General features: G+C 36.6%; 1 protein-coding gene and 1 long non-coding RNA gene across 4 annotated transcripts in view; one reads left to right on the top strand and one right to left on the bottom strand.

The window, feature by feature from the left end:
- Positions 1–26,650, bottom strand: part of MYOM1 (myomesin 1) — a 132,941-nt gene that overhangs the window by 20,228 nt on the left and 86,063 nt on the right. For all 3 annotated transcript variants that reach the window (XM_041751061.1, XM_041751065.1, XM_041751066.1), the window contains 7 exons: positions 25,517–25,631; positions 12,990–13,146; positions 11,110–11,216; positions 10,948–10,992; positions 3,274–3,410; positions 965–1,109; positions 216–275 (listed from right to left, as the gene is read on the bottom strand). In XM_041751061.1, the coding sequence (XP_041606995.1) occupies positions 216–275; positions 965–1,109; positions 3,274–3,410; positions 10,948–10,992; positions 11,110–11,216; positions 12,990–13,146; positions 25,517–25,631 (766 nt within the window). The remainder of the gene's footprint in view (positions 1–215; positions 276–964; positions 1,110–3,273; positions 3,411–10,947; positions 10,993–11,109; positions 11,217–12,989; positions 13,147–25,516; positions 25,632–26,650) is intronic.
- Positions 21,807–26,356, top strand: LOC121488768. The gene is made up of 2 exons (XR_005987205.1): positions 21,807–22,143; positions 25,830–26,356. It is a non-coding gene; the product is annotated as an uncharacterized LOC121488768 (long non-coding RNA).

Genomic DNA, 26,650 nt, shown 5'->3' with positions numbered 1-26,650 from the left:
GATATTTATGTGAAGTAATATTTTAAAATTCAAGATTAGTTTTCAAATGTTTTAAATGGATACATATTTAATAATAAGTATTTTCAATTATTTTTAATTTACCAGGGCATTATTAACATAAGCAATGATATACTTTTAATTTTGTTATGGAAATAATATTTAAATATTTTTTTCAAGAAATTGAAGTTTTCTCTTTACTCACTGCCCATTTTTACCTTGTTTCCTGATCCATTCTTGCCGCTGGAATTCAGCTTCTTTTTGGAGCTTTTTATAAACTAAAATAGAAATTGAATTGAGTGGAATAAATGTATATGCCAGCCACTGTGCTAAATGATTTATATTCATTATTATAACATATTCACACATCACAATAACCTATTTAAGTTTTTATGATGAAGAAATAGGCTGAGAAAGGTTAAATGAATTGTTCAAGGTCATGAAGCTAGGAAGTAGTAGGTAGTATTGGAAGTTGCAAATGTAGAGATTTGGCCTGCTTTTCCAAATGCCACATTTGTTAAATGCCACATTTTAAATCTTGGTGGTTCCTACAGTGGCTTATGGCAGCTGGCATATAATCCAGTTACAAGATATGATTCATTTATCTATTGTGCACCACTTTTGCATATTTTCCCTCTTAAGTAGTTTAAAGTTAGCACACAGTATAGGGTAATATCATTGTTTCTGAGATACAGATACAGTCATAGCTGTATTGCAATCTCCTTCACTGGGAATTTTAGTAATAAGTACTTGTTTACACATGAGATAATTTAATTGCAGTCTTCCATATGGGCTAAAGATAAAACTGGTGAAATACTATGGAAGTGTTAACTGAAAACTGGATTCCAATGTTTGAAATACAAGAAACAATTCCTACTGCCTTCCATGTGACCACTTTCGTGCCATAGCATATTTGCATTGAAGGGAGCAGTGAAATCTTTCAGCTCACATCCCACAGGCTGCTTACCATCTCCAATGAGAACAAGAGTAGAATGGCCAGTGGCTTTTCCATCTTGAAGCTGGAAAGTATATGTTCCCTCATCCTCATCCTGTAGCTTTTCCATGAACATTTCAATTATACCAGTGTTCCGGTCAATATGCATCTTATATTTCTTCAATGTGGAAAGGAAAACAGAAGTCAGTGAGGTAGATATCATGACAATGCCTGATGGAATAATGCAAACTCCAAAGAATCATAATTTTCACAAGTTAACATTTTTTTTAGATGAGTTTCCAAAATCTTATTTCTGGGGAAAGGAAAATATTATGTAGCATATAGGACCTTGACGAGAACTGATTACTATAAAGTTTGACATTTAATTTTTAAAATACAAATAAAGGTTTGTTATCCCAAGTCACAAATGTCAAAAGGTGTTTTTAGATTCCCATTTTACCTTCCAGATACATTCATTTTAATTAGCAGAATAATGCAAAACAACAGGCAGCAAGAGGGACGTGTTTTTGTCTCATTCATTGCTATAACCCTCACATCTTGTGCATGCGTGGTCTATCCCAGGCAATTAATAAATATCTGCTGAATTAATATGTGAGTAAGAATGCTTCCAAAGCATTTGAAATCCATTTGTTCCTAATCAACTGAAATTGCTCTACTGGACTATACTTATTTTATCACGTTGCTTAGACAACTATTTTTCAGTGTAACATAAATTTTAGCTCCTGGGCATATAAGCACAGGTTCTATCATGGATTTAAATTAATCAAGCTTTCCTATAAAATGTCACAGAATAAAGGCTCAGGTCTGGGATCAACTCTGTGTTCCAGCTCATGCCCCAGAGCTCCAGTCTCCAACTGAGATCACATATTTGCTTCACTTTCCTTTACTTTAGCTTGTTTCCCTAATCCCCACTCCTGAGAGTACTCCTCCATAAATCAAATGAAAGAGAAATTCTATTTCAGACTATCCTTCTAGGGAACCTAGTCTAAAACACTAATTTTCACCCAACAAAATAGTGTAAGAACTGCCAATGACAATAAACAGCTCTTCAGGTTCAGAGTATGTATATGTATGTGTGCATGTGGGCAAAACATAAAAGTGTATTTGAACACATGAAGGGGAGTGCGTCTGTGCATATGTGTGCATGAGTGGTCCCTAAATGGCTGTGGCAACAGTGATGCCAATGATGTTTTTCCTTCCCCTGCATTGGCCAGGAGATGAACACAGCCATAAAAAATAATATTATGAAAACAGGGAGAAAATGGGCCATCATGGACTCTGTGACTTATTCAGGTTCTATACACAGTTGCTAAGTGAGCTGGAAAGAAATATATTACATATTCTTTTGCTATTTATGTTATTCATTCTCCCTCTCACAAATGAATCCTGAAATGTTTTAAAAACATATCTCGATGAAAGGAGAAGAGACTGTTAATAATGGCCACAAATCACACATCTCTTCTGTCTTTTGAGTCTCTCCTTTATACCTGTGAGAGCACAGGTAAGAGCCAGAGCTCCTAAGTCCGGGTTCTTCTGTACCACCAGGTACTGGCCTGATGCTGGCTTTACTGATATCTAGGGAGGACAAATAAAGTGCAGATGTTCTAACTCTGTCAATGGAAACTATGTTTATGTTTAAAGCAAAGAAAAGAGTAGATATACACAATCACCTTTGTAAATAAGACATCAATAGACACACACACACACACACACACACACACACACACAAGTGTAGAAAAAGACCAGAAAGTATAAACCAACATATATATTAAAAAGTTGTAAGAATTTGTGATTTGTCCCTTCTGAGTCTTTACAATTTTTATTTTACAATAAAAATGTATTGCATTTTTCACCAGAGAAGCAGTGAAAGATATTTTTGCTGCGATTTTTTCCCTAAGCCATTGGAACAATGGAGGCCATTTCCTCCCCATGAAGAACCAAGTTCCTGCTGAGGTTTCTGATGTGAGTATGTGAGTTCAGGTAAGCATGCTGGCTCCTTGGCTTCTCAGGAGAGCAGCTCTATTTTCATGGGTAATCATACTTCTTGACTTGCCTGGGACAGTATTGGTTTGATTCTTCACCATTTTTCTTCCTGGAAAAATTATTACTAGAATCCTCTTTCATTCTCAAAAGTGTCTCAGTTTGAATAATATGATATAATCAATCTATATTTTCCTTTATTATTTTTTTACACGTGAAATGACTTAAACTCTCCCACCCCACACCCAGTTGTTTTCATAACTATTTACCTGCATTTTAATAGGGCTCCATCAGCACATTCTACAGTGATATGTTTAGAATCTAAAAAGTGTAAAACGTACCGGCCCTTCAAAAATTTCCTTGTCATTAAATATGTAGGTGACTTTGGTGTTGGCAGACAGCTTCTCAGCCTGCATCCAAAACCGGACCTGGCCTTTCTCCAAAATTTCAACTGCCAACTCTGACTTAACTGGGACAGCTATACAAAATAAAAACAAAAATAGTAATTTTATAGGTAACCAATTGTATTAATACAGATTTTTCAATGAAAAAAACACTCCATGGAAACAACAATATAGCACCTGCTTCTTGCAAAGCCTGGAGGCAGTAAGAACATTGTAGGGAAAGAAAGATATTCAGGGATGGAAGAGGTGGGTTCTAATCCTGCTGTCACTTTGGACAAGTCATTCACTTTCATTGAGTCATAGATGTCTTAACTGTAAAAATGAGGAAGATATACTTACCTCCAGGGCTCCTTCTGCTAACCTATGTGACTCCCTACTGTGACTATGCAATAACAAAGTGTGATGAAATGGTCTTGAGCTGGTTCCAGGAGAGCTAGAGCCTAGTCTAACATCAGCAATGGGCAAACTGTGTGATATTAAGCAGGTCACTTGACATATCTGGGCCCCAGTTGAATTGTTTATAAATGAATGGGGTTAGGCACCTGGGTGGCTCAATTAAGCATCTGCCTTTGACTCAGGTCATGATCTTGGGGTCTTGGGATGAAGCCCCATGTTGGGCTCCCTGCTCAGCAGAAAGCTGCTTCTCCCTTTCTTTCTGCCTCTCCCCCCTGCTTATGCACTTTTTCTTTCTCTCTCAAATAAATAAAATCTTTTAAAAAATGAATGAGATTGAACTGAATGTCCAAAATGGTCAAGATATTTTTCAGCTCCAACATTATATAATCTTAATTACTTCAAAATATAGGGAAAGGAGTTAAGTTTTATTTTTTTTTCAACAATTTAACTCATTTTGGAGGTTCTTTCAAATGTCTTTAAAAATTAATTTTAAAACAGAATTAATGTTGATGAGACTTTAAAAAAAATTAAAAAAGGGGACACCTGGGTGGCTCAGTGGTTGAGCATCTGCCTTTGGCTCAGGGCCTGATCCCGGGATCCAGGATCGAGTCCCACATTGGACTCCCTGCGAGGAGCCTGCTTCTCCCTCTGCCTGTGTCTCTGGCTTTCTCTCTTTGTGTCGCCCATGAATAAATAAATAAATCTTTAAAAAAATGTTGATGACCCGCAGCCCCAGTGGCTCAGCGGTTTAGCACCGCCTTCAGCCCGGGTGTGTTCCTGGAGACCCAGGATTGAGTCCCACTTCGGGCTCCCTGCGTGGAGCCTGCTTCTCCCTCTGCCTGTGTCTCTGCCTCTCTCTCTCTCTGTGCCTCTTACGAATAAATAAATAAAATCTTAAAAAAAAATATTGATGACATATACAAGATGAACCAGTGTATCATAAACTCCAACCATCCCACTGGTTTATCAGTTTGTTTAAATTCTTAGACTAGGCAACATTTTTCAGAAGCTAATATGAGTCACTATTAAGAAGGTATATTGGGGATCCCTGAGTGGCTCAGTGGTTTAGCGCCTGCCTTTGGCCCAGGGCATGATCCTGGAGTCCCGGGATCAAATCCTGTGTCGGGCTCCCGGCATGGAGTCTGCTTCTCCCTCTGTCTGTGTCTCTGCCTCTCTCTCTCTCTCTCTCTCTGTCTATCATGAATTTAAAAAAAAAAAAAAAAAAGGTATATTAAGGGCAGCCCAGGTGGCTCAGTAGTTTAGCACTGCCTTCGGCCCAGGTCGTGGTCCTGGAGACCCGGGATCGAGTCCTACGTCAGGCACCCTGCATGCAGCCTGCTTCTCCCTCTGCTGTGTCTCTCCCTCTCTCTCTCTGTGTGTCTCTCATGAATAAATAAATGAATTTTTTTTAAAAGAAGGTATATTAAGATACAGCATGGCTTGCCTCACAAAGAAAGTAAAGGAATCATATGGTATCTCTGATTTATACTTGTATCGCTTAAGCCATTTGAATATGGGTGTAATTTTAAAACTTGGCTGGTATCTCTCAAATACAGTTTTCTAAATTTCTTGTAACTTGAAAATGTTCTCTATAAAGCCTCCCCCAGGGGATCCCTGGGTGGCTCAGTGGTTTAGCACCTGCCTTCAGCCTGGGGCATAATCCTGGAGTCTCGGATTGAATCCCACATCAGGCTCCCTGCATGGAGCCTGCTTCTCCCTCTGCCTGTATCTCTGCTTGTGTCTCTGCCTCTCTCTCTCTCTCTCTCTCTCTCTCTCTGTCTGTCTGTCTCTCATGAATAAATAAGTAAAGTCTTTAAAAAAGAATTTAAAGCCTCCTCCAGCCAATGGTTTTGCCCTCCAGGGCAAAGTTTATTGAAAAGCATGGCTGTCTCTCCAAGTTTAGTAGCCCTTCATTTCCTTTAGGAGAAATCATGACCCTTCATTTTCTCTAAACAGTTCTTAAACTAATCTCAAAATTTCAAAAGATGCCACATTTTAAATTGTAAGCTTCCCAAACTTGTATCAAATATACATCAATATTTCTTTGTGTTTATCCTCAAACTATCCTTTCCAAGCTTTAAGGGATGTCTTTCATATGCACTATTCCATGGTCATTGTGAAACTCAGTTACAGGCTTGTTCCATTGTGGAACTCCAAGAGGCTCAGATGTCATCTACTGAGGGGTGTCCATGATGCATAGAAGATAGGCACCATGACCTTGGACAGTTCTCTCCTCTTAAAACCTCACATCGCTCACTTGCTAACATGGATATTACCTGCCTCATAAGACCACCAAGAAGAGTGAATACAGTACCAAAAGACATTAAGACAATGTGAATAATGACCAGTGCTCAAGAAAGGTGAGTTCTGGGATGCCTGGGTGGCTCAGTGGTTGAGTGTCTGCCTTTGGCTCAGGTCGTGATCCTGGGGTCCTGGGATCAAGTCCCACATCAGGCTCCCTGAAATTCCCATTGCACTTCATGATCAGCTGCTGCCCAATGACTTGCTCTCTGGAATTTAAGGAAAATTTGCTAATAGAGGTCCTTTTCAAGCTTATACTTAATAGATGATTACTAGTAGAGAATAGCACTATATAGGATATGATCTTTCATTGAGATTTCAACCTGCAAGAAAACCCACTTAAAAAAGGAAAAAATGATCTTCCAGTGGTTAACACTGAGTTAAGATGTTAAATAGATGATCTACAGAGGTTAGTGGATAATTAGCAGCAGTAGGATTTTAAAGAGATGTAGTGAGATTATTAGGGAAGAGCAAAGAGTATGTCATGCTATATTTTTAAAAATTACCTAAACTGCACTCTATTAAAGTAAGGGCCCGGTGTTTGAATATCTGAAATTCCTAGTCTTCACATAATCAGAGCAAAAGCTATCCAAGCCTTTAGTTATTTAGAAATAAGAGATGCTAAACATGTTGTCCAGTTGTCAATTTTGAACAATTATCTTCTCTGTCCTATGCAATTTTTATCTCTTCAAGACTTATTTTCTTCCCTTAAAAATCTCAAGATATAATATGGTACAAAGCTTTTTAGGAGATCTAATGTTAAATATATCAAATGAACTCCTATTCAAGTTAAACTGTACTTATATATCAAAATACACTGCTGAATTCAGATTTTTGGTAAGAGGGAGCCTGCTTCTCCCTCTGCCTATGTCTCTGTCTCTCTCTGTGTGTCTTAAATAAATGAATAAATAAATAAATAAATAAATAAATAAATAAATAAATAAAATCTTTTAAAAAGAAAATAAAGGTGAGTTTTCCTCTTTCCTCATTTTACTGATGACAATACTGAGGCTCAGGAAAGGTTAGTAACATATCTGGGTAGCAGAGCTGACACCAAGGTTTTTCCCTCTATTCTGTGCTCCCCTTGGCTCTGGCTGTCCACTCTGAAGAACAGTACTGATTTGCCAGTTGAGTTGTGTTTGAGTAAAGCATCATTGATTGACTCCAGGGTTGTGAGAGAAGAAGCTAAGCTTTCTCCCTATAGGAGAACTCCTGCTTGCTACAAACTCCTGGAAGGAAGGAGAGTAAAATCTTTCCTAAAAAAGTCTAGAGATCTCATTCTGGGAAATCTAATACATGAGTTACCTAAGGGGCTTAGAGTGGTGGTGGAAGAGAAGGGGTATGCCCTCCTGGACATTTCAAGCTCCCTTAGTCTTCACTGTCCTCTCTGAGTAAGAAGAACATCACCTTAAACACTGGCCACCAGGAATCACCAGAGAGCGCATGGTGGCAAACAGCAGGTGCACACACAGTAACAGTTTATGTCCTGGTTAGGGTCAGACCACAGGTATCTACTGTGTACATCTGGTCTAAGTTGCCTAACCTCTCCAGGTCTCAGAGTCTATACCTCTAAAATTAAATCACCTTAGAACCAAGCTTTTTAAGGTAACTGTGGACTTAAAATAATATATACTCCATTTCAGTATCCTATAAATACTTCGGCATATAATAAGTGCTCTCTATAAATTTGGCTATTAATATTTTGGTAGATCTTTCCTCCTCCAGTTGCTTCAAAAACACCCTACAACTACCAAGTGTAAAATATAATATATTGATACCTAAGAGGAGATACCAAGTAGATACTGTTTATGTATATGTGCTTCTGTATATCTGCACACAAAAAATATATGTGGACACATGGGATAATAGCCAAGCAATATTGTGCAGGATGTTGACAATACCAGAGTATACCTTCCACCATCTCCCTAACAATACGTTGAAAAATCTTCAAGTAAGTTGCCTCTCCACACTGCAGCTTAATATCAATACTGGCAAGACCAACTAGGCTATTTTCTGTTTTTAGCTTTATACATTTTCATTTTTTCCTTCTTCTCAGTCTTAAATTTTCTTATACTCTTTTCTATGGTAGTTAATTTGCTCCAACAAAACATTTATTTTTTTTTGTAGGTTTAAGGCATATGTTTAGCAGTTTTCAAAATATTTTTGAAAATAGCTTAAAATAGGAGAATTTACTGTGCCAAGGGATAAAGGAGCACCACACTCTTTATTATATTCTGTAAAAAACAAGATCCATTTAAAATCTTATAAAATCTCAAGAAAAGACTTAATGATGTGCCAACATCTATGGAGAGGAAGTGGGTATAAATTGTGAAGTTAGACATGCTACTTTGATCCTATCATCAAATCTCTAAAAATATTTATGTAGCCATCAGGCTGATCTAATAGCGGTGGGGAGAAGAAAAGTGTGTGGGAGCTATATTATTTAAAATGGTGCTGCAGGGAGCCTGGGTGGCTCAGTCAATTAAGCATCAGACTTCAGCTCAGGTCATGATCCCAGGGTCCTGGGATTGAGCCCTGCATGGGGCCTCCTTCTCCACAGGAAGAAGCCCTGTGGGGAGCCTGCTTCTCCCCCTTTCCCTTTGCCAGCTGCTCCCCCTGCTTGTGCTCGCCCTCTCTGTGTCAAATAAATTAAACCTTTAAGAAAAAAATAAAATAAAATAAAATAAAATAAAATAAAAATTTAAAAAATGCTGCTTCAATGGGCTAAGCAAATCTCCCTTGGGTTAAGAGAACTGATACTTGCATGTTGCATGTCAGAGTTTTTAACACATTCTTGAGTTCTCTCTTTTTGCCTACCCAAATGCCACACAAGGTCTCTAATAAAAAGGGAACTTGAGTTTGCTGCTACTCTCCCTCCCAGAACCAGTAATTAGGGTAATCATCCTTATGCAAAATAAATGTCTCAGCATACATGACAGTGACATTGGGCAATTACTGTCTTCAAGCCTGTATGATCACTGAACGTCAGGAAAGTTTGGGCACCTCCAATTCAACAGTAACACCCCATGTTGTCTCATGTCTGTCCTTTAAGCTAAATGTAAATGTTGTTTGGACCAGCTGTTGCCTAGAGACATTTTGCCAATGTTTACTGTCTGACTAACTAGATTAGTGGTTGCTGCTGTTTCTCTCCATTTCCACCAATTTTGAGAGGAGATGGTGTGATCACTAATGGGGTCTGGCTGTGTGCAGCACAGTGAGCCTCTCCTCCACTCCCTACTTCACAGCCCTGGAGACATGAAGGGAGAGCATCCCATACAGCTTGCAGACAGATCTTCTACAAATAGGTTTTTTGAGGGTCACTGTTGCTTTCAATCAATATTTATATTTTTCCTGAAAATTTCAAGGATCTCTCACAGCATCTCTATACAGTAGGTGCTATAAATTATTACAACAGCCATTTCTAGAAAAGAAACTAATACATGAGGAAATTAAAATTGAGTTGCTCAAGTTCATAGAGTGGGTCAAAAGTACAGAACAAAGATAATACAGGCCAAACTTCTACCTTCCATACAATTAAAAAACAATAATAACTTTTAAAACACCATTCATAGCATTACTTTTACAGTTTTTTTAAAACTTTTTTTTAAAGATTTTATTTATTTATTTATTCATGAGAGACAGAGAGAGAAAAAGCAAAGACACAGGCAGAGGGAGGCAGATCAAGTAGGACTTGATCCAGAGACTCTGGTATCACACCCTGAGCCAAAGGCAGATGCTCAACCACTGAGCCACTCAGGCATCCCATACTTTTCCAGTTTTATGGTGAAAAAGCATACAGGGGAAAAATGGTTCTCTCCCAGAATTCAGGAAGTCTGTATCCTGCAACCACACGCAATGGGCACCTCACTGTGCTGCTTTGTTGAGCCAAGTCAGTTTTGAGAATATAACAAGTGAGGTAAAAGTCACCAACACTCAGCCTCAGGATGGAACAAGCATTTGGGGAATGGCAAAGAAGTCAGGCAATTCTGGAGCAGTGTGTGTTTTGTAATCACAGCCTTTACTGGGAATTTCAGGAAACCTATAGACCTTCCTCCTAGAAAGATGCACATATACAAACATACAAGGTTTTGCCTCTAGTGTGGAGTCACGGTATAGTTTCTTGAGTTCCTGAAAAGTCTGTATTGGTGAAGAAGTTGCATTCTAGAGACTAAAGACTAAAAAAATAAAATAAAAAATTCCTAACTTAAAAGAGTATGTGTTATTACTCTCCACTTGTTTTCTCAAACTCCAGGTATAACTTTCTAGATAATCACCTTGGCCAATAGATAACCATGGCAAGAGAACTTATCAGGTCAGTGGAACTTTCCGAGTATCATTTCAGACTTTTTTCTCTTCTTTTAGGTGTCAACAGTGAAATTTAATCTTTTATGTGGAAAGTGCTTAATTGAAGTTCATAGACAGTTCAGAGAGATTCTTTTTCTGACTAAGGCATCTTTACCTTATTTTCCAGGAGTTTAAAATGGTAGACAGAGTCTTTAGATTACCTTTACTTAGAGGTATGATTCTTCTATTAAGTGCTAACATGAAATCGCTTAGGAAGAGATGGTTTTGCCTAAAAAATATGTGAATTATCCAGAATCATATAAAATATGGGATTCCAAAATCCTAATCCCATTTTAGGGGAAAAGTGAAGAATTTACTCAGCTGTTACACCTGTGTAACCTGACACTTCACTGTGTAACAGCATGGAATGTATTTTCTATGTTAGTATTTGTATCTCTTTAGAACAATGGCCAATATAAAAGCAGTACTTTTGGAAAGTGTACTTGTAGCTACTATTATGTGTTCTTAAGAGCCTCTTCTCTTAATCTTGTCAGAGTTATCATCTGACCTATTCCAGGAGCCACCACCCAGTAGGACCGCTAAATCTGTGGATGCACTGTGGACACTTACTTGGGAACTTGTGTTCTTGGCTGAGAGCCAGTAAACGTTTCAGCTCTGTAGGGAGAAAAAAAGAAAAATGAAAGTTGAACTACTAAAACAAAAGTCACTTGACCCTAGAGGATCACTGCTGAATCAAAGCAGTGTTAGCCTTTGAAAGGATTGAAAACTTACCTTCCTCATCAATCAAGTAACTGGACCCTATTCCATCAGTGTCTGTCACATCACAGGAGTAAATGCCCAGGTCTTCCATCCCCAGGTCCTTGAAGGTCATTTTTGTCCTGTGGAACAGAATACTTTCATTAGAAGGGAGGCTGTGTGGCATCTGTGGGCTGGCCTCCTGGACTTCTCTAGGCTTTTGCACAGACTACTCCTTTGGCTGGCAGCACTTGCTCCCATTTCCTACTGACCTGAAACCTGCCCATTCAAGCTGTTTCTAGGGAGACTTTCTTGACCTCCTCCTGGTGAGCAGAATGGGGAGCTGGTACAAATATCTCATGTCCAAGTTATTTTGCATATCAATACCCATCCCCAACAGAGGTATTTTTAGCTGATTTGCCCTTGCTGGGGAACCTAAAAAATATTTTCCCACAGGGCAGAACCTTTTTTGAACAACAAAGTGCCTCTCTTATATTATCCTCTACACTTCTCTTTTTGAGCTTATCATACTGTGTTGGTATCACCTATTTGATTATCTATATGCCTCTACCAGATAGTCATTGAGCCATTAGGGACAAGATCTGGTTTATGTACTTCTGTGTCTTCCAGCATGTGTGCTTATTAAATATTTATGGAATGAATATGTGAATGGGTCAATGGCTTAGTTCACTGTGTTTTCTAGCTTTTGTGAGTGATGTTGCTAGTCAATGTGTCTAAGATCAGCCAAACATATAAACGTTAGTCAAGAGCACAAATTAGAAGAAAAATTTATAGTTTGATGGTCTTTTCTTTGACTAAATTTATGTTTCACTTCAAGGACTTTATAGCACATAGACAGAAAAAATGTCTTTTAATTATATTCAGCATGTTCTTGCCATTCACCAACAAAATTACGATTTCTTTATTTCTGAGATATTTTGGGCTTCTTTGTAATAAAAATAATACTTAAAAGCATTTTGCTTTACCAAATGCAATCCAATATGGTTGGCACTATAAAAGTATAAAGCTTGCTAAGCAAAGCAAAGTAAAAAGAAAATAGAATCTTGGATGTGAAAGGGAGTAATTGGTCACAAAATTAATCTCCTTCACTCTCTCCCATTTTACAGAAAAAGAAATCCGAGGCCCATGGAAGTTAAAAGCTGCCCCAGGTCACACAGCTAGCCTCTGGTAGGGCTGGGACTAGAACTCATCTATTTTGTGCTTCCCATGCAGAGTTCTTTCCAGTGTGTAATCATGTCACTCATAAGTGGTGGTGAAAGAAGCAGAAGAAACTAGACTTAATCCATTTAATTCACCATAACTTGAACCAGCAAATATCAAGTTCTTCCTTGCTCTCTCCCCATAAGCATCCGCACCATTACTTTAAGATGACAAAATTTCATAAAATAATCAGAATCATCATTAAAGTTTTTACATCAATCAAAGCTTTTCTAACATCACGAATGAGATAATATATGAGAAAGTATTTAAAACTGAAATAACACGAGAAGTACTTTATAAGGATTGTTATTTTTTAAGGCTGACATTGGTTATTACTTTTTACATGACTAGATATAAAATATTTGTGATTTCATCCCCTTATATCAAGTATTCGAAATAGAAAGCAAAATGCTGGGGTGCTTGGGTGGCTCAGTCAGTTAAGCATCTGACTCTTGGCTTTGGCTTAGGTCATGAATCTCTGGATCTTGAGATCGAGCCCAGCGTTAGACTCCATGCTCAGTGAGGACTCTGCTTGACATTTTCCCTTTCCTTCTCCCTCTGCCCCTACCCCACTTGCTCGCTCTCTCTCTGAAATAAATTAATAAAATATTTTTTAAAAAAAAGAAAGCAAAGAGCTTACTTTACTTTCCTATCATGAAAAGGAAACCCATTATTATGAATGAAACAGTACATACTTGTTGCCTTTGCTTTCAATGTCTAATCTTGGAGAGTCCTCAGTGGGTACATAATCCTTGGACCAGTTGAACTGAGAATTTGGAGTCATCTGATCACATTCAAAGTTCAATGAAATTACTCCATCATCGTCCACATTTACAACAACCTCTTTAGTTCCTAGAAGATCCAAAACAAGGCATTGATTATTTCTTGATAGACATCAATGAAGTAAGAATTCCTTACTTTGGGATCCATTACTGTAGCCATAAAAGTAAGGTCTTGAGCTTGTGCAAGGGAAAAGCTCCAGCTGCTCACTGAATGGACAATCCTGCTCTATAATTCAACTTTAATACTGCAACATGGAATTAGATGAATGTGCCACGGTTTTTCAGGTAGAGCCAACACCATGGACAGTATTCTTTTTCTAGGGCTGAATAAAAAATGGTTGATGTGACTGAAGGTACAGTTAAAGGAGTGCGTTGGTCATAAGAAGGGGGATAAGGCAGACTGGGGCAAAAAGGAAGTTGAATGGACTGAATTGATGACTTTTGCTCCAATACAACCATATCCAACTTTCTTATCAGGAAAGGATATATAAGAGATAAAGAAACCAAGGGGAAATAGAAGGGTCGAAAGTATAGGTAGTAAAAACTGCCAATATTCACATGCTTAAAGTTTGTAAATAATTTAAAAATGGAGAAATAGGGACACCTGGGTGGCTCAGTGGTGAAGCGTCTGCCTTGGCTCAGGTCATGATCCCAGGGAGCCGGCTTCTCTGCCTATGTCTCTCTCTCTTTGTGTCTCTCATGAATAAATAAACAAAATCTTAAAAAACAAAAACAAAAACAAAATGGAGAAACACATGGAAACCTGAGGCCAAGATTTTGTTCTGTTGATCAAGCAACCATAATCAATCTAAAGGTGCCCCTCTAGATTAGAATGACAGCAACCTAAATATGACTGTTATCAAACTGTATTGAAATTTAAATGGAAATTAATTTCAAGAGATCCAGATGTTTCAAGAAGATTGGTTTTTAGATTTTAAAAGAAAACAATTCAGCTAATGTTTTGAGTTCTTATATTTTTGAGAGTTATAACAAATTGCACCTGCATCTAATTTAGCGATTCAGAGTTTGTACAGCTTATAAAATATTCACATCTATGCCTAAATCCACTTTGAAAGGTAAAATGTACTTCTCAAATTGATACTCATTCAATTTCCAGCCTATACTCAGTTTATTTTTATCTGTTTGGAAAAATAAATTTAATCGCAGAAAGATACAGCTTTGTTTTTTACAAGGCATTAAAAAAAGTCTTCCGGTAGATACTGCCAAAAGATTTTGAAGGTTTTCTCTCTAAATTGTGTTTTAAGAAGCCAGTATCCTGGCCTACTGTGTAATAGCTGTCAGGGGGGAAAATTGTAAAACTCCTCCCAGGGGAAGGCCAAGAGAAAATGAGTGCCCAAATAATGTGTGGCAACATGAAAATCTTGGTTGTTAAGCCAGGCAGTCGATTTAATTTGTGTCTTACTGATGGCAGGGTGTGTGCTTCAACTACACGCTCCAAGAAGTGATTTTTAACACATGGAACACTTAAAGAAGACTAGTTCTAGAGATTTTTAAAATTAGTTTTAAAAAAACAAAAGGCTATTTTCATATTTGGCTATAAACTGGAATAATGATCAAGATTTAATTATAGTTGAATGAAATATCTACCATGTATTACTTTTAAAGAGTGAGTCTACTCCACTGGAAGTTGCAGACCATGTTTTAGTGCTACTCTTGATAACACATGACGAATCCTCACCATCCATTACTGTATAACAAAAAGTGAAAAAGTGCTCTCATTAAAATTTAAGACTAAGAGTGCTGAGGTTTAGACAGTGTTATGATACAGAGGTGGTTGAGTCACAGAATACAAATAAGAAAATTTCTGTGTATCTGTATTGTTTTGAAAAGAAAAGAAGTGATGGAGGTTGACTAAACCTTCCTTGCTATTTGCATAATATCTATTTTGGAGGCATGACAGATTGTTCATATTAATCATTCATTGTCTTCTTTGTAACGCCTTTTAAAAGGAAGTGAATCATCTATATGCTTGCTGTTTATTATTATATTAGAGGTATGATTTAAGTTTACAACAGAAAAATATTGCCTAGGTTAAGAATTGTGATTTTTTTTATTAAAGTGAAAGATCCCCCCCAAAAAATAATAAAGTGAAAGATCCAATTTTTTTTTTTTTTGCAAAGGAGTAACAAAACTGAAAGACTATGAATAATATAATTAGCTTAGCCTTTCTCTCCATTCCACAGAAAGCCTTTGTACTGTAACATTTCACCCATCTGGAACCCTGTCCCAAACCAAGAAGTAAGGAAAACAAGTCCCTAAGAGGCAGTGCTGATGTGACAAAGTCCACACACTAGTATTCCTGAACACTCATTGGAGAATTCCACAGATTGTCCCTTGGAACTTTCTAGAAAGTTGGTTGGTTGGGTTTCATCAGTAAATTAAACCCCCAAAATAGAAGGAAGTCAAAAGCTGCTGTCAGCAGACACACTGAGAATACGGAAAATTACAGCAGGAGAGGAGGAAGACAACTGAAACACAGGCACAAAGACATTATTTACTAGAGGGGCAAATGGTTCCTCTTCCTATGATGACATTACTGTATCCCAACACTACAATAAATAAGGTTGATCCTATGGTCCTGAGTCACACAGGAAAAGGTAAATAAGATTCAGCACACTGCATCCAACTTCAGAAAGTACATACTAAACTGTCCAATCTATTTTACAAAACTTTTCATCAAAGAGTTTTAGAATGAGTTTTAAAGTATTGATGCTTTAGCAGTAGATTCTCAGATAAATGGAACAACTGGGAATTTAAAACAATAATCTGTTCAGGTTGTTTTTTTAACTGAAAAAAAACTAGTTTATAAGATTATGTAAGTTTCAGGTGTGTAACACTATAATTCATTTGTATGCAGTACAAAGCACCACCAAAAGTCGAGTTCCATCCATCATCATACAATTGACCCCCTCTACTCATTTTGCCTGCTCCCCACCCCTGTTCCCCTCTGGTAACTACCAATCTATTTTCTGTATCTATGAGTTTGCTTTTGTTTTGTTTGTTCATTGTTTTATGTTTTTAGATTCCACATGAGTGATATCACATGGTATTTGTCTTTCTCCATCTGACTGACTTCACTTCACATAATATCTTCAAGGTCCATTCATGTTATCACAAATGGCAAGATTTCATTCTTTTTATGGCTGAGTAGTACTCCATTGTATTGTGTGTGTGTGTGTGTGTGTGTGTGTGTATACACACACACACACACATCTTCTTTACCCATTCCATCAGTAAACATTTAGGTTGTTTCCATTTCTTGATTATTGTGAATAATGCTGCAATGAACATAGGGATGTTTAATTTTTTTTAAATCAGTGTTTTTGTATTCATTGGATAAATACCCAGAAGTGGAATAGATCATATGGCGGTTCTATTCTGAGTAATATATTTTTTTTAAGTGGCTGTACCAATTTACATTCGTACAATGTTTGAAGGTTCTCTTTTCTCCATGTCCGCTCCAACACTTGCTATTGTATTTTTGATAATAGCCGTTCTTTCTTTTTTTTTTTTTTTGATAATAGACATTCTAACCAGTGGGAGATGATATATATCTCACTGTGGTTTGGATTTGTATTTCTCTAATAATTAATAATGTTGAACATCTTTTCATGTGCACATTGGCCATCTCTATGTCTTCTTTGGACAAATGTCTATTCAGATCCTCTGCCCATTTTTTTTTTAAAGATTTTTCTTTTTAAGTAATCTCTACACCCAATGTGGAGCTTGAATTTACAATCCCAAGATCAAGAGTTGCAAGCTCCACCAACTGAGCCAGCCAGGCGTCCCTCTACTCATTTCTTAATCAGGTTGCTTGTTTTCTGTTGTTGAGTTGTATCAGTTCTTTATATATATATGTTAATCCCTTATCAGATACATGATTTGCAAAAATCTTCTCCCATTCAGTAGGTTGCCTTTTAGTTTTGATGATGGTTTCTTTCACTATGCACAAGGTTTTAGCTTGATGTAATAACATTTTTTTTATGGCTTTTGTTTCCCTGGTCTTTGGAATTAGACCTATAAAAAATATTGCTAAGACCAATGTTAAAGACCTTATTGCCTATTTCCTTCCAGGAATTGAATAGTTTTAGGTCTTACATTCACATCTTTAATCAATGCTCTTGAATTATTGGAACTTGTTTTGTGACTTAACACATGATCTATTCTAGAGAGTGTTCCATGTGCAGTTGAGAAGAATGTTTGTTCTGTTCCTTTTGGATGGAATGTTCTGCATATATCTATTAGGTCCCTCTAGTCTAATGTGTCATTTAAGGCTGATATTTCCTTATTAATTTTCTGTTTGGATGATCTATCCATTGATGTAAGTGGGGTGTTAAAGTACCCTAGTATTTTTGTATTGCTGTCAGTTCTGTCTTCAGGTCTGTTAATGTTTGCTTTATGTATCTAGGTGCCCCTATGTTGGTTGCATATATATTTATAAATGTTATGTTTTCTTGTTGGATTGACCTTTTTATGATTGGATGCCCTTGTCTGTTATTACAGTCCTTTTTTTAAAGTCTATTTTGTCTGGTATGAGTATTGATACTACAGCTTTCTTTTTGTTTCCATTTGGATGGAATGTCTTTTCCCATCCCTTCACTTTCAGTCTGCGTATGTCTTAGATCTGAAGTGAGTCTCTTGTACACAGCATATAAATGGGTCTTGGTTTTTGTTTTTTTGGTTTTTGGGGGATTTTTTTTTTCCGTTCTGCCACTCTATATCTTTTGATTGGATGGTTTAGTCTATTTACATTTAAAATAATTATTGATAGGTATATGCTTATTGCTATTTTGTTCATTGTTTTCTGGCTGTTTCTGAAGTTCCTCTCCGTTCCTTTCTTTTTTTCTCTCTCTCTCTTCCCTTGTAGTTTGGTGGATTTCTTTAGTCTTATGTTTAGGTTTCTTTCTCACTTTCTTTGTATGTTTACTGTAAGTTTTTACTTTGTAGTTACTGTGAAGTTCACATATATATAACCTTGTATGTATATAACAGTATGTTTTGACTTGATAGCAACTTAAATTTGAACATATTTCAAAACTGTGCATTTTTCTCTCACCCACATATTTTTATTTTTGATGTTACATTTTACAACTTTTTATTTACGTATCTCTTGGCTTATTGTGGTTTTTAATTAATTTTACTTTTTTTTGTCTTTCAACTTTCATACTTGCTTTATAAGGGATGGATCCACTATCTTTACTATATATTTATCTTTTCCAGTGAGATTTTTACTTTCTTATATTTTCTTGTTATTAATTAGTGCCATTTCTTTTTGGTTTAGAGGAGCCTCTTTAACATTTCTTATAAGGCCAGTGTAGTGGTAATGAACTCCTTTAAGTTTTGCTTATCTGGAAAACTCTTAATCTCTTCTTCAATTCTGAATGATAACATTGCCGGATAGAAAATTCTTGGTTAGGAGTTTCTTCCTTTTAGCACTTTGCAATTTGCAGCAATATGAATGGAACTAGAGTGTATTATGCTAAGCAAAATAAGTCAGAGAAAGAAAAATATCATATGATTTCACTCATATATGGAATTTAAGAAACAGAACAGATAAACATAGAGGAAGGGAAGGAAAAATAAGATAAAAACAGAGAGAGACGCAAACCATAACAGACTCTTAACTATAGAGAATAAAGTGAGGTTACTGGAGGGGAGGTAGGTAGGGTGATGGGCTAAATGGGTAATCGGCATTAAAGAGGGTACTTGTTGGGATGAGCACTGGGTATTATATGTAAGTGATGGATCACTAAATTCTACTCCTGAAATCAACACTACACTATATGTTAGGTAACTTGAATTTTAATTTAAAAATTATGCATACATAATTGTGGTGATAGTGAGTGCTATTGGTTAATTTATATAAGTAAAAGGAAAAATTAAAAATAAAACTATATTTGGCACTTAATGTTGAAAAATCAAATAGTTGCTAAGACTTGTATTTGATTGGATTTTCATTTTTCAAAAAGTTGCACTGGTGTTTGATTATCAATAATAGGATTAAAGTCTAAAAGGGCTGGGATTTTTGTCTTCCATATTTTCTATATATATTTACATGTGCAAGAGACTGGATTGAAAAAACAGATTTAAAAGAAAAATGTCAGTTTAGAATGGTAATGTTTACCTTATTTGAACTTGTCTTATTAAAACTTAAGTATAACCAATATTTTGATAAACAGATGAGATGAAATAATAGTACCAACAAGAAAATATTCTAGTCACAGTGGATTCCAGAGCTTGATCTCTTTCATGTCGAATCAGTAATGTGTCAAGTGGCTCAAGGAATCACTCTAGAAGTAATAATAATTTCCAGCTTTTGAAAAATCAAATTCACTGAAAATATTTCATAAACTAGTTATGTTATAAGCCTATTTCCTGAGCTCCATAGCAATTCTCATTAGAACACAGTGTTTAGTCAAAGTAACACTGCAAGGAAATGTGAAAATATAAAATGTGTAAACAAAAAACAAGGTTATTGTCTTAAAATGATCAATGCAACAATTTGTAGCTTGTTCTTATTTGTCACATTATGATACTGATACTATCCAATCTTTCAATGCTTTTCAAATTCAAAGCTTGCTATTACTATATAGTTTTAATTAATTTGTTAACATAGTTCTTTGAATAAAGATATCTATAAAGAGTGACTTAGTAAGCCAAGTATTTTGCAATCATACTATAATGGGAAATTGAATTGAGATGGCCTTTGGAAAAAAGGTAGACTCCTCCTATGTTCTGGGTTTACAGAGAAAATAGCATTTGTAGAAACTACTTTAAAGAAATTATATGGGACAACAAAGAATAAATATGAGGAGTTTAAAACAAAAAGACATCTTTTGGAAAATTTAAAAGCAGATAAAACAACTTAAAAATGAGCTCAGAGTTTCTTGTATCTGAAAAGGAAGGACATGTTGGCTTGTAAATTCCTTTTTGTATGATGAAGGAAGTAACTGTGTCCAACTGGAAGGGCTAACTTTTCCACATATTAAAATCTAAGAGGAAGTTCAATAGTGAAATTCCTTAAGTAAAGGAGTTCTTAAAATATAATGGGCAAAAAATTCCATAGCAATTTTTAAAAAGATATAGGATATTCAAAAAAAAAGATATAGGATATTCAAATGGATGGTTCTTTTCATAAATACTCTAGAAAAAAACAAGAGCAAATATAATGCCAGCATTTCTTTTTCTTTGTTCTTTTTGTCTTGTTTCAAGTTTTTATTTAAATTCTAGTTGTTAACATAATGCCAGCATTTTTCATTGGCCCCAAGCTAATCCACTGAACAATGCCTGTGTAGATGGACTTGGTGCAGTGTCAGAGTTAAGAAAGGTATAGTTACAACATCCCGAAATTTTCTTTTTGGAATGTCTCATGCCTAATTGAGTTCTTGCCTAGCAGTGACCTAGTGTAACATCATGGTTGAACTCATAAATGTTGGAAGAGCCACACTCTCTAAAGTTGACTAATATATGATCAAAATGGTTCAGGTGCTTAACTGGCAGGCAGTAAATTCGATATTCTGCTGTCAAAGTAAAGCCTTCCCTATGGATAGTCTAATCTGGATGAAAGGCCATCCCACTTTCCCACAGTTAGGTTGGAAAAGTGGACCATAATCTGTTAGGACTTAGATTTAATAAAAAATGACCTTCGAATCTGCTCGAGAACATGAAGGAACATGAAGAATTCAGTTAAGAACACAGGAGATTTGGCGATAGAAAATGAAAGAGATTATTTTGGTCGAAAAAGGATTTAAGAAGAGTTGTCTTGAGTCTGCTGCCTCAACCCTACCCTACACAAATCCTTACTATGGACACAGGGGGATACCAGATTGTATAGAATGGCATTTTAATGGTCCCTTTGGGCTTGCCACCACATCCAATATATGAACGAGTTAAGGTGCAGCTCAGGACTAAAACGAATGATTTGGAAATTAGCTGTCCCTTCACTCCAAAAAATGATTTGAAGAAAAATAAAATTTAAAAGCTGAAGTGAAATCACAGTAAACTGTTCATATTCCTACATATTTCATAATATGATAAGCAAATTTTTCTCATATAGTCTTTCACATCAGCATTAATAGATCATTTTTACAAGCTTTAACTATTTGTCCTTCTTCATGGTGTGTGTGTGTGTGTGTGTGTGTGTGTGGTATTTTAAAAAACTGGAAAAAAATAATAAACAAACTGGAGAGTGGGATAGAATTGAATTAATATAATCAGCCACATGTGATACTTACCTCTCCTATGTTTAAGATCAAAACTGCTGGCTGACTTATCACTTTGGTACCCACATTGTGGCCTCCATTACAAAATGTCTAGGCTTAAGCTGACACTCTGTGGCTATAAAACAGTCATACTCACTGGCCAAAACATGGTAGTCATTCATTATTTTTCTCCTTTAATAAATGACTACTGTGTACCAAGTACCACATACAGGGAGAAAAGACAAACAGCTCCTGTTTTAAAGGAGTCCACAGTGTAAAGCAAAGTTCACAACTCTGATTTCACACTAGAATTACCCAAGTGGCTAAACAAACAAAAATGAACCTATGCCCAGGCTCAGTCCCAGAGATTCTGATATAAATGGTGTACAGTAAAGTCTGGAATGGAGTCAGTACTTTTAAAAAGTCCCTGGCATGATTCTCATGTACAGCAAAGGTTGAGAACTACTGTTTTAATGAGTGAAAGAGGATAATTAATAAACAAATGCAAGGGAACTTTTCTAAATGAAGCCAGCTGAGCTTAAGAGTCAGCCTGACTTCCTGCTCAGAATCGTTGAAGACTCCACCTCTAGGTGACGAGCAAATCTTTGCATCCTCAGTGCTCCCAGGTTCTGTGACCAACCAGTTTTCAGAAACCTGAATTGGTTAGGAGGTTCTCAACTCAATCCCAGCTCATCATTGCTTTTAGTGTTGTGTTCTCCTAACCTGCCTTGCTCCTGGTGACCAAGCCCTAACTTCTGGTCACCCAGCTCCTGCTTGAGACTCTGTATTGTGTTTGGACCCTCCTGTCCATCACTTGAATTTTCCTGCCTGCTGCTGAGTCTCTGGTAAGAATACCTGCAGCCTGTCAATACCTAGTCATTTCTTGCCCTCTAGATCACCTGCCACACCTTAGCAGGTCTCTCTTTTACCTCCCATCTGATCTGGCTCACCTTTCTCCACCTCCACCTCCACCCCAGGCTTGATGCAATCAACACAGATACTATTCTAAAAATATCAAATATCAAGAATAGAATTACCTTTTATTTACCAACAATTCTATACTAAATATTTTTCAGCTTATTCTTCATATGGGCTTTTTTTTTTTTTTTAGCTTAATAGAAGCATGATACACAAGTCCATTTTTCTGGTTCCTCATTGGCAAAACAATTCGACTTTCTGGCAGTGGCTGAGTTACATCTGCTAGCATATTCACTGACTTCAGTGGGAGACCAGTGATCCTCCCAACCCTGGTGGATTAAGTTAACTTTCAGCTCCAATTCAAATTATACTTGTGATTTCTTGTTAGAACTATTTGAGGTTTGCTGTTACATGATGAGCTTTATTTTCTGAAATTTTAATAATATATTCCAAAAGAAGTTGTTCTTCTGCAATAGCAATCCAAATTTCACATCCTAAATCTTAAAATTGATAACATGCTTCCCCATCCTTGCCCTATTCATTCTAACATAAAATAAATATCTGGGTAAAAGTAAAATATTGGTATTTAACAAAATTATTATATAGACAACTTTACAATATATATAGAAGTTCTTTTGGGACTTACGAAACCCCAGTTTATAGACTATTCAAGTATAAGAAATATTTGATGAATATCCATCATAGCTCTCATCATACACCATGTTGTAAACTCTGAGTTTCCCCACCTAGATTGTAAACCTGGTATACAGTAGTATCATGTTCCTCTGCTCCTGTTGCCCATGCATATTATACAGACATATCGTAGCTGCTTAAGGAATGTATGTCCCAAGAATAAATGTGCATTGCATATGAATGAATCCACATGTCTCCTGGGTTTCAGTGCTCCTTCATGGTGAAGCACTTTGACTTTGTGCATCCTAGGATTCTTTTCTAGGCTGTGAGCCAAAGGTTTAATCTGGTGCTGTTTAGTGGATCAGTGTCTGCAGCTGTTTTTTGTAGTTCTATTCTGGGAATAAAATGGCCACAAAAAATGACTTCCAAATCAGTGAAACAAAACTCTTCACCCATGTGCTAATCAGAAGATCATTTTCTGGTGGTAAAACTTCCATAGTGACACTATTATTAACAGTCATGCCTGGCTACCTGCCATTCTGAGGCTATTGATGAGAAAATAAGAGATCAATTTAACCTTTTTCAGTTAATCAGATTTGGAATCCACTGCCTCAAGGGTGCTTTTAACTTATCAATGATTAGGTTAAGAGTTTAACTCTATGGTAACCCAGATGTTGTTCTTACAAGAGTCTGCAGTTTGATCCTTTTGCATGTCCATTTCTTCCTATTTCCTTATAATTGGCAACTTCAGAGCCTGATTCCTATAGGAACATATATCATGGTATCTTCATGTGTTGCTTTTATTTATTTATTTATTTATTTATTTATTTATTTATTTATTTATTTATGATAGTCACAGAGAGAGAGAGAGAGGCAGAGACACAGGCGGAGGGAGAGGCGGAGGGAGAGGCAGGCTCCATGCACCGGGAGCCCGATGTGGGATTCGATCCCAGGTCTCCAGGATCGCGCCCTGGGCCAAAGGCAGGCGCCAAACCGCTGCGCCACCCAGGGATCCCCATGTGTTGCCTTTTACCTGGCATATATGTTCCTAGCGTTCTCCTGTTTTCTCATCAAATTTTGCAGGAGGTACTTATATGAGGTGTAGCACTTTGTCCACTTTTCCACACTTGTGTGTAAGGTTATTTTTCACACCCAGGTCTTAGAGGGTACTTATGAATAGTTTAAAGTAGGTTATGAAGTAAAAGGATGAGAAGGGTGGATATTTACTAAAAGAATATTTTTGATAAACTTTTCAAGTAATATTCAGTGAAAGCAAAGGTTTTTACATTTACTTTCTTTCCTTATCATAAAAATAAATATCACATTATATATCTACTCTTTATTTTAATCTAAAAATCAGGGTGTATTGAAGTGAATGTGCTTGGACTAGAATGAAGGCTAACTTGAAATAAGTGGTTAATACATTTTTATCCTCTCTCATTTCCAATGTTTTTTTAAAGTTATTTTTTATTGATTTATAATTGGCACAATATTATGTTAATTTTATGTGTACCAGGTAGTGTTTCAATATTTTTATACCTTATGAGTGACCACCTTGATAGGCCTACTTACCATCTACAAGGTATACAAAATTATTGCCTATGCTGTACATTACAGTGTTTTTTTTTAACTTCTATGAACTGAAATATACAATAACTTGGAAAAGCACTAGAGATTAAATGACAAAACAAATAATTATTAGGTAATAATCTGAAACTATTTGCACAATGAACACTGTAAACTTTGCTCACATAATAAAGGGGAAAGACTGTCTTCCCTAGTCCAATCATGGCACCTTTTAAAACTGGGAAGTGAAAGATCCTTCCACTCCACAGATCATCCAGTTAAAACTGCTATTAGTTTTACCTCAGGGGTCAACAAACTATGGCCTGCAGGCTAAGTTTGGCTCATTGCCTCTTTTTGTATGGCCTACAAGCTAAGAATGGTTTTTGAATTTTGAAACAATTGAAAAAAAAATAAAAAGAAAATATTTCAAGGCATGTGAAAATTACTTAAAATTTAAATTTCATAATACATTCAATATATAATGTGTATAACTGGCACAATAAAGTTTTATTAGAACACAGCCATGCTCACAAGTTTATAGATTATTTATGGCTGCTTTTATGCCATGGAAGAGTTGAGTATTGTGACAGAGATCATATGGCCAAGAGCCAAAAATATTTACTATCTGGTTCTTCACAGAAAACATTCGCTGACCCCTAGAGCTTAATAGCTACAATTATATGAATTCTGCTTTTGTTTAAGAATCATGCTTGTTCACTGGGCTGTCCAGCTTCTACAACTGGGAAAATATTCTTGTAGGACTTAATGGCCACAGTATAATAATAGGAATAATGCCCCAGGAAAGTATGCTCTAAATAGTTCAGAAAGCATCATTGGATCAAGACCTTCCCTGTTTTTAGATATAGATCAGAATAGCTCTGGATCACTTCAAATCTGGTTTACTCCTGTTTTAAGAGCACCCGTGATGCAATAAATGACTCATGTCCGCAGGCCAAATTTACCAACTATTCAGATAGCATACACGGATAATTTTGAAAATTAGGAAAAACATAGAAAGTAAGATTGAATGTTGCTTTGGTATGTTACACAGATGAGATTAACTTTTTCATTGAAGTTTTACGTTTTCACGTAAAAGCCCACCTGGACGAGTTTCTGCCACAACAGGCCCAGCGAGGTCCGATGGCTTGCCGACACCCGCCTGGTTTATGGCTCGGACACGGAGCACGTAGCTCACGCCCTCCTGGAGGCCTTGTACCTGGAAGAAGCAGGAACAGAGTGATGGGTGTTCTGTGTCCTTTAAACACAAGTGGTTTTCCTTTGTACGAACTACTTCGTTGTAGAGCTCAAATTCTCCCGTTTGTGGAACTATCTCCCACCCTCACTTAAATTTACCAGATTAAACTTTCTTTCAGATTAAACCTTTTAATATGTACATTTTTTTTCTCCATTTCAGGCTTGAAATTTTTCTGGATATAAGATACCTGGAAGAGTGAATCTATATCACAGTGGGTATGAAGATTACAGGACATCTCTACTGTATGCCTATATTGTTTGAATTTTTCATCATGAGCATGTGTCAGTTTTATAATCAGAAGTCATTAAGTCTCCTTTCACTTAAAAAGTGTAGACAAACTCTAAAATAATTTCTTTATGGAAAATTCACCTCCCAGTTTGTGATGTACATTTAACCTCAATCTCTCTCTCTCTCTCTCTGTCTCTCTCTCTCTCTGTCTCTCTCTGTCTTTGCCTTTCTTCTTTTTCTTTTTTCAAATGAGTGACCTTAACCATTCTTTGATATGTTTAAATTCTATTCCTTTTTCTTCCCGCCCATCTTTTCTGGGCTGTTGGTCCCCCAAGGATGCTTCTCATCCTTGTATTGTTTAACCTGAGTCAAGTCCACTGTCAGCTCTTGGGATCCTGTGCTGTGGCAAATTGAAAATTTGGAAACTATTCTGGGAATAAATACACACCACCAACAAACAGGATGTGTCTGACTTTTATTTTACACTGTCCTTTGGGGGTTTCTTTGAATCTAGAGGCCTCCTGACTCATTTGGACTACCCAACAGCATGCTAAGTTCCTGACCTTCCTTCATCTTTTTCTCTTCCCCATGAAATGTGACCTTTCTTACCTCCTCAAGGTTTTGTCAGGGAGGTCATTAGCATATCCTGAGAGTTAATGGCATGTTTAACGGTCATCTCTCTTAGAGGACATATTTATATTTTTTTTATGGGGACAGTAAATACCTCATCTCTGGAGAGTGGCTGACAGATG

The sequence above is a fragment of the Vulpes lagopus genome, chromosome 1 (assembly GCF_018345385.1).
Source record: "Vulpes lagopus strain Blue_001 chromosome 1, ASM1834538v1, whole genome shotgun sequence".
NCBI classification, from domain to species: domain Eukaryota; kingdom Metazoa; phylum Chordata; class Mammalia; order Carnivora; family Canidae; genus Vulpes; species Vulpes lagopus.
The sequence above is the reverse complement of the archived record's forward strand: the minus strand, read 5'-3'. Positions and strand labels throughout refer to the sequence as shown.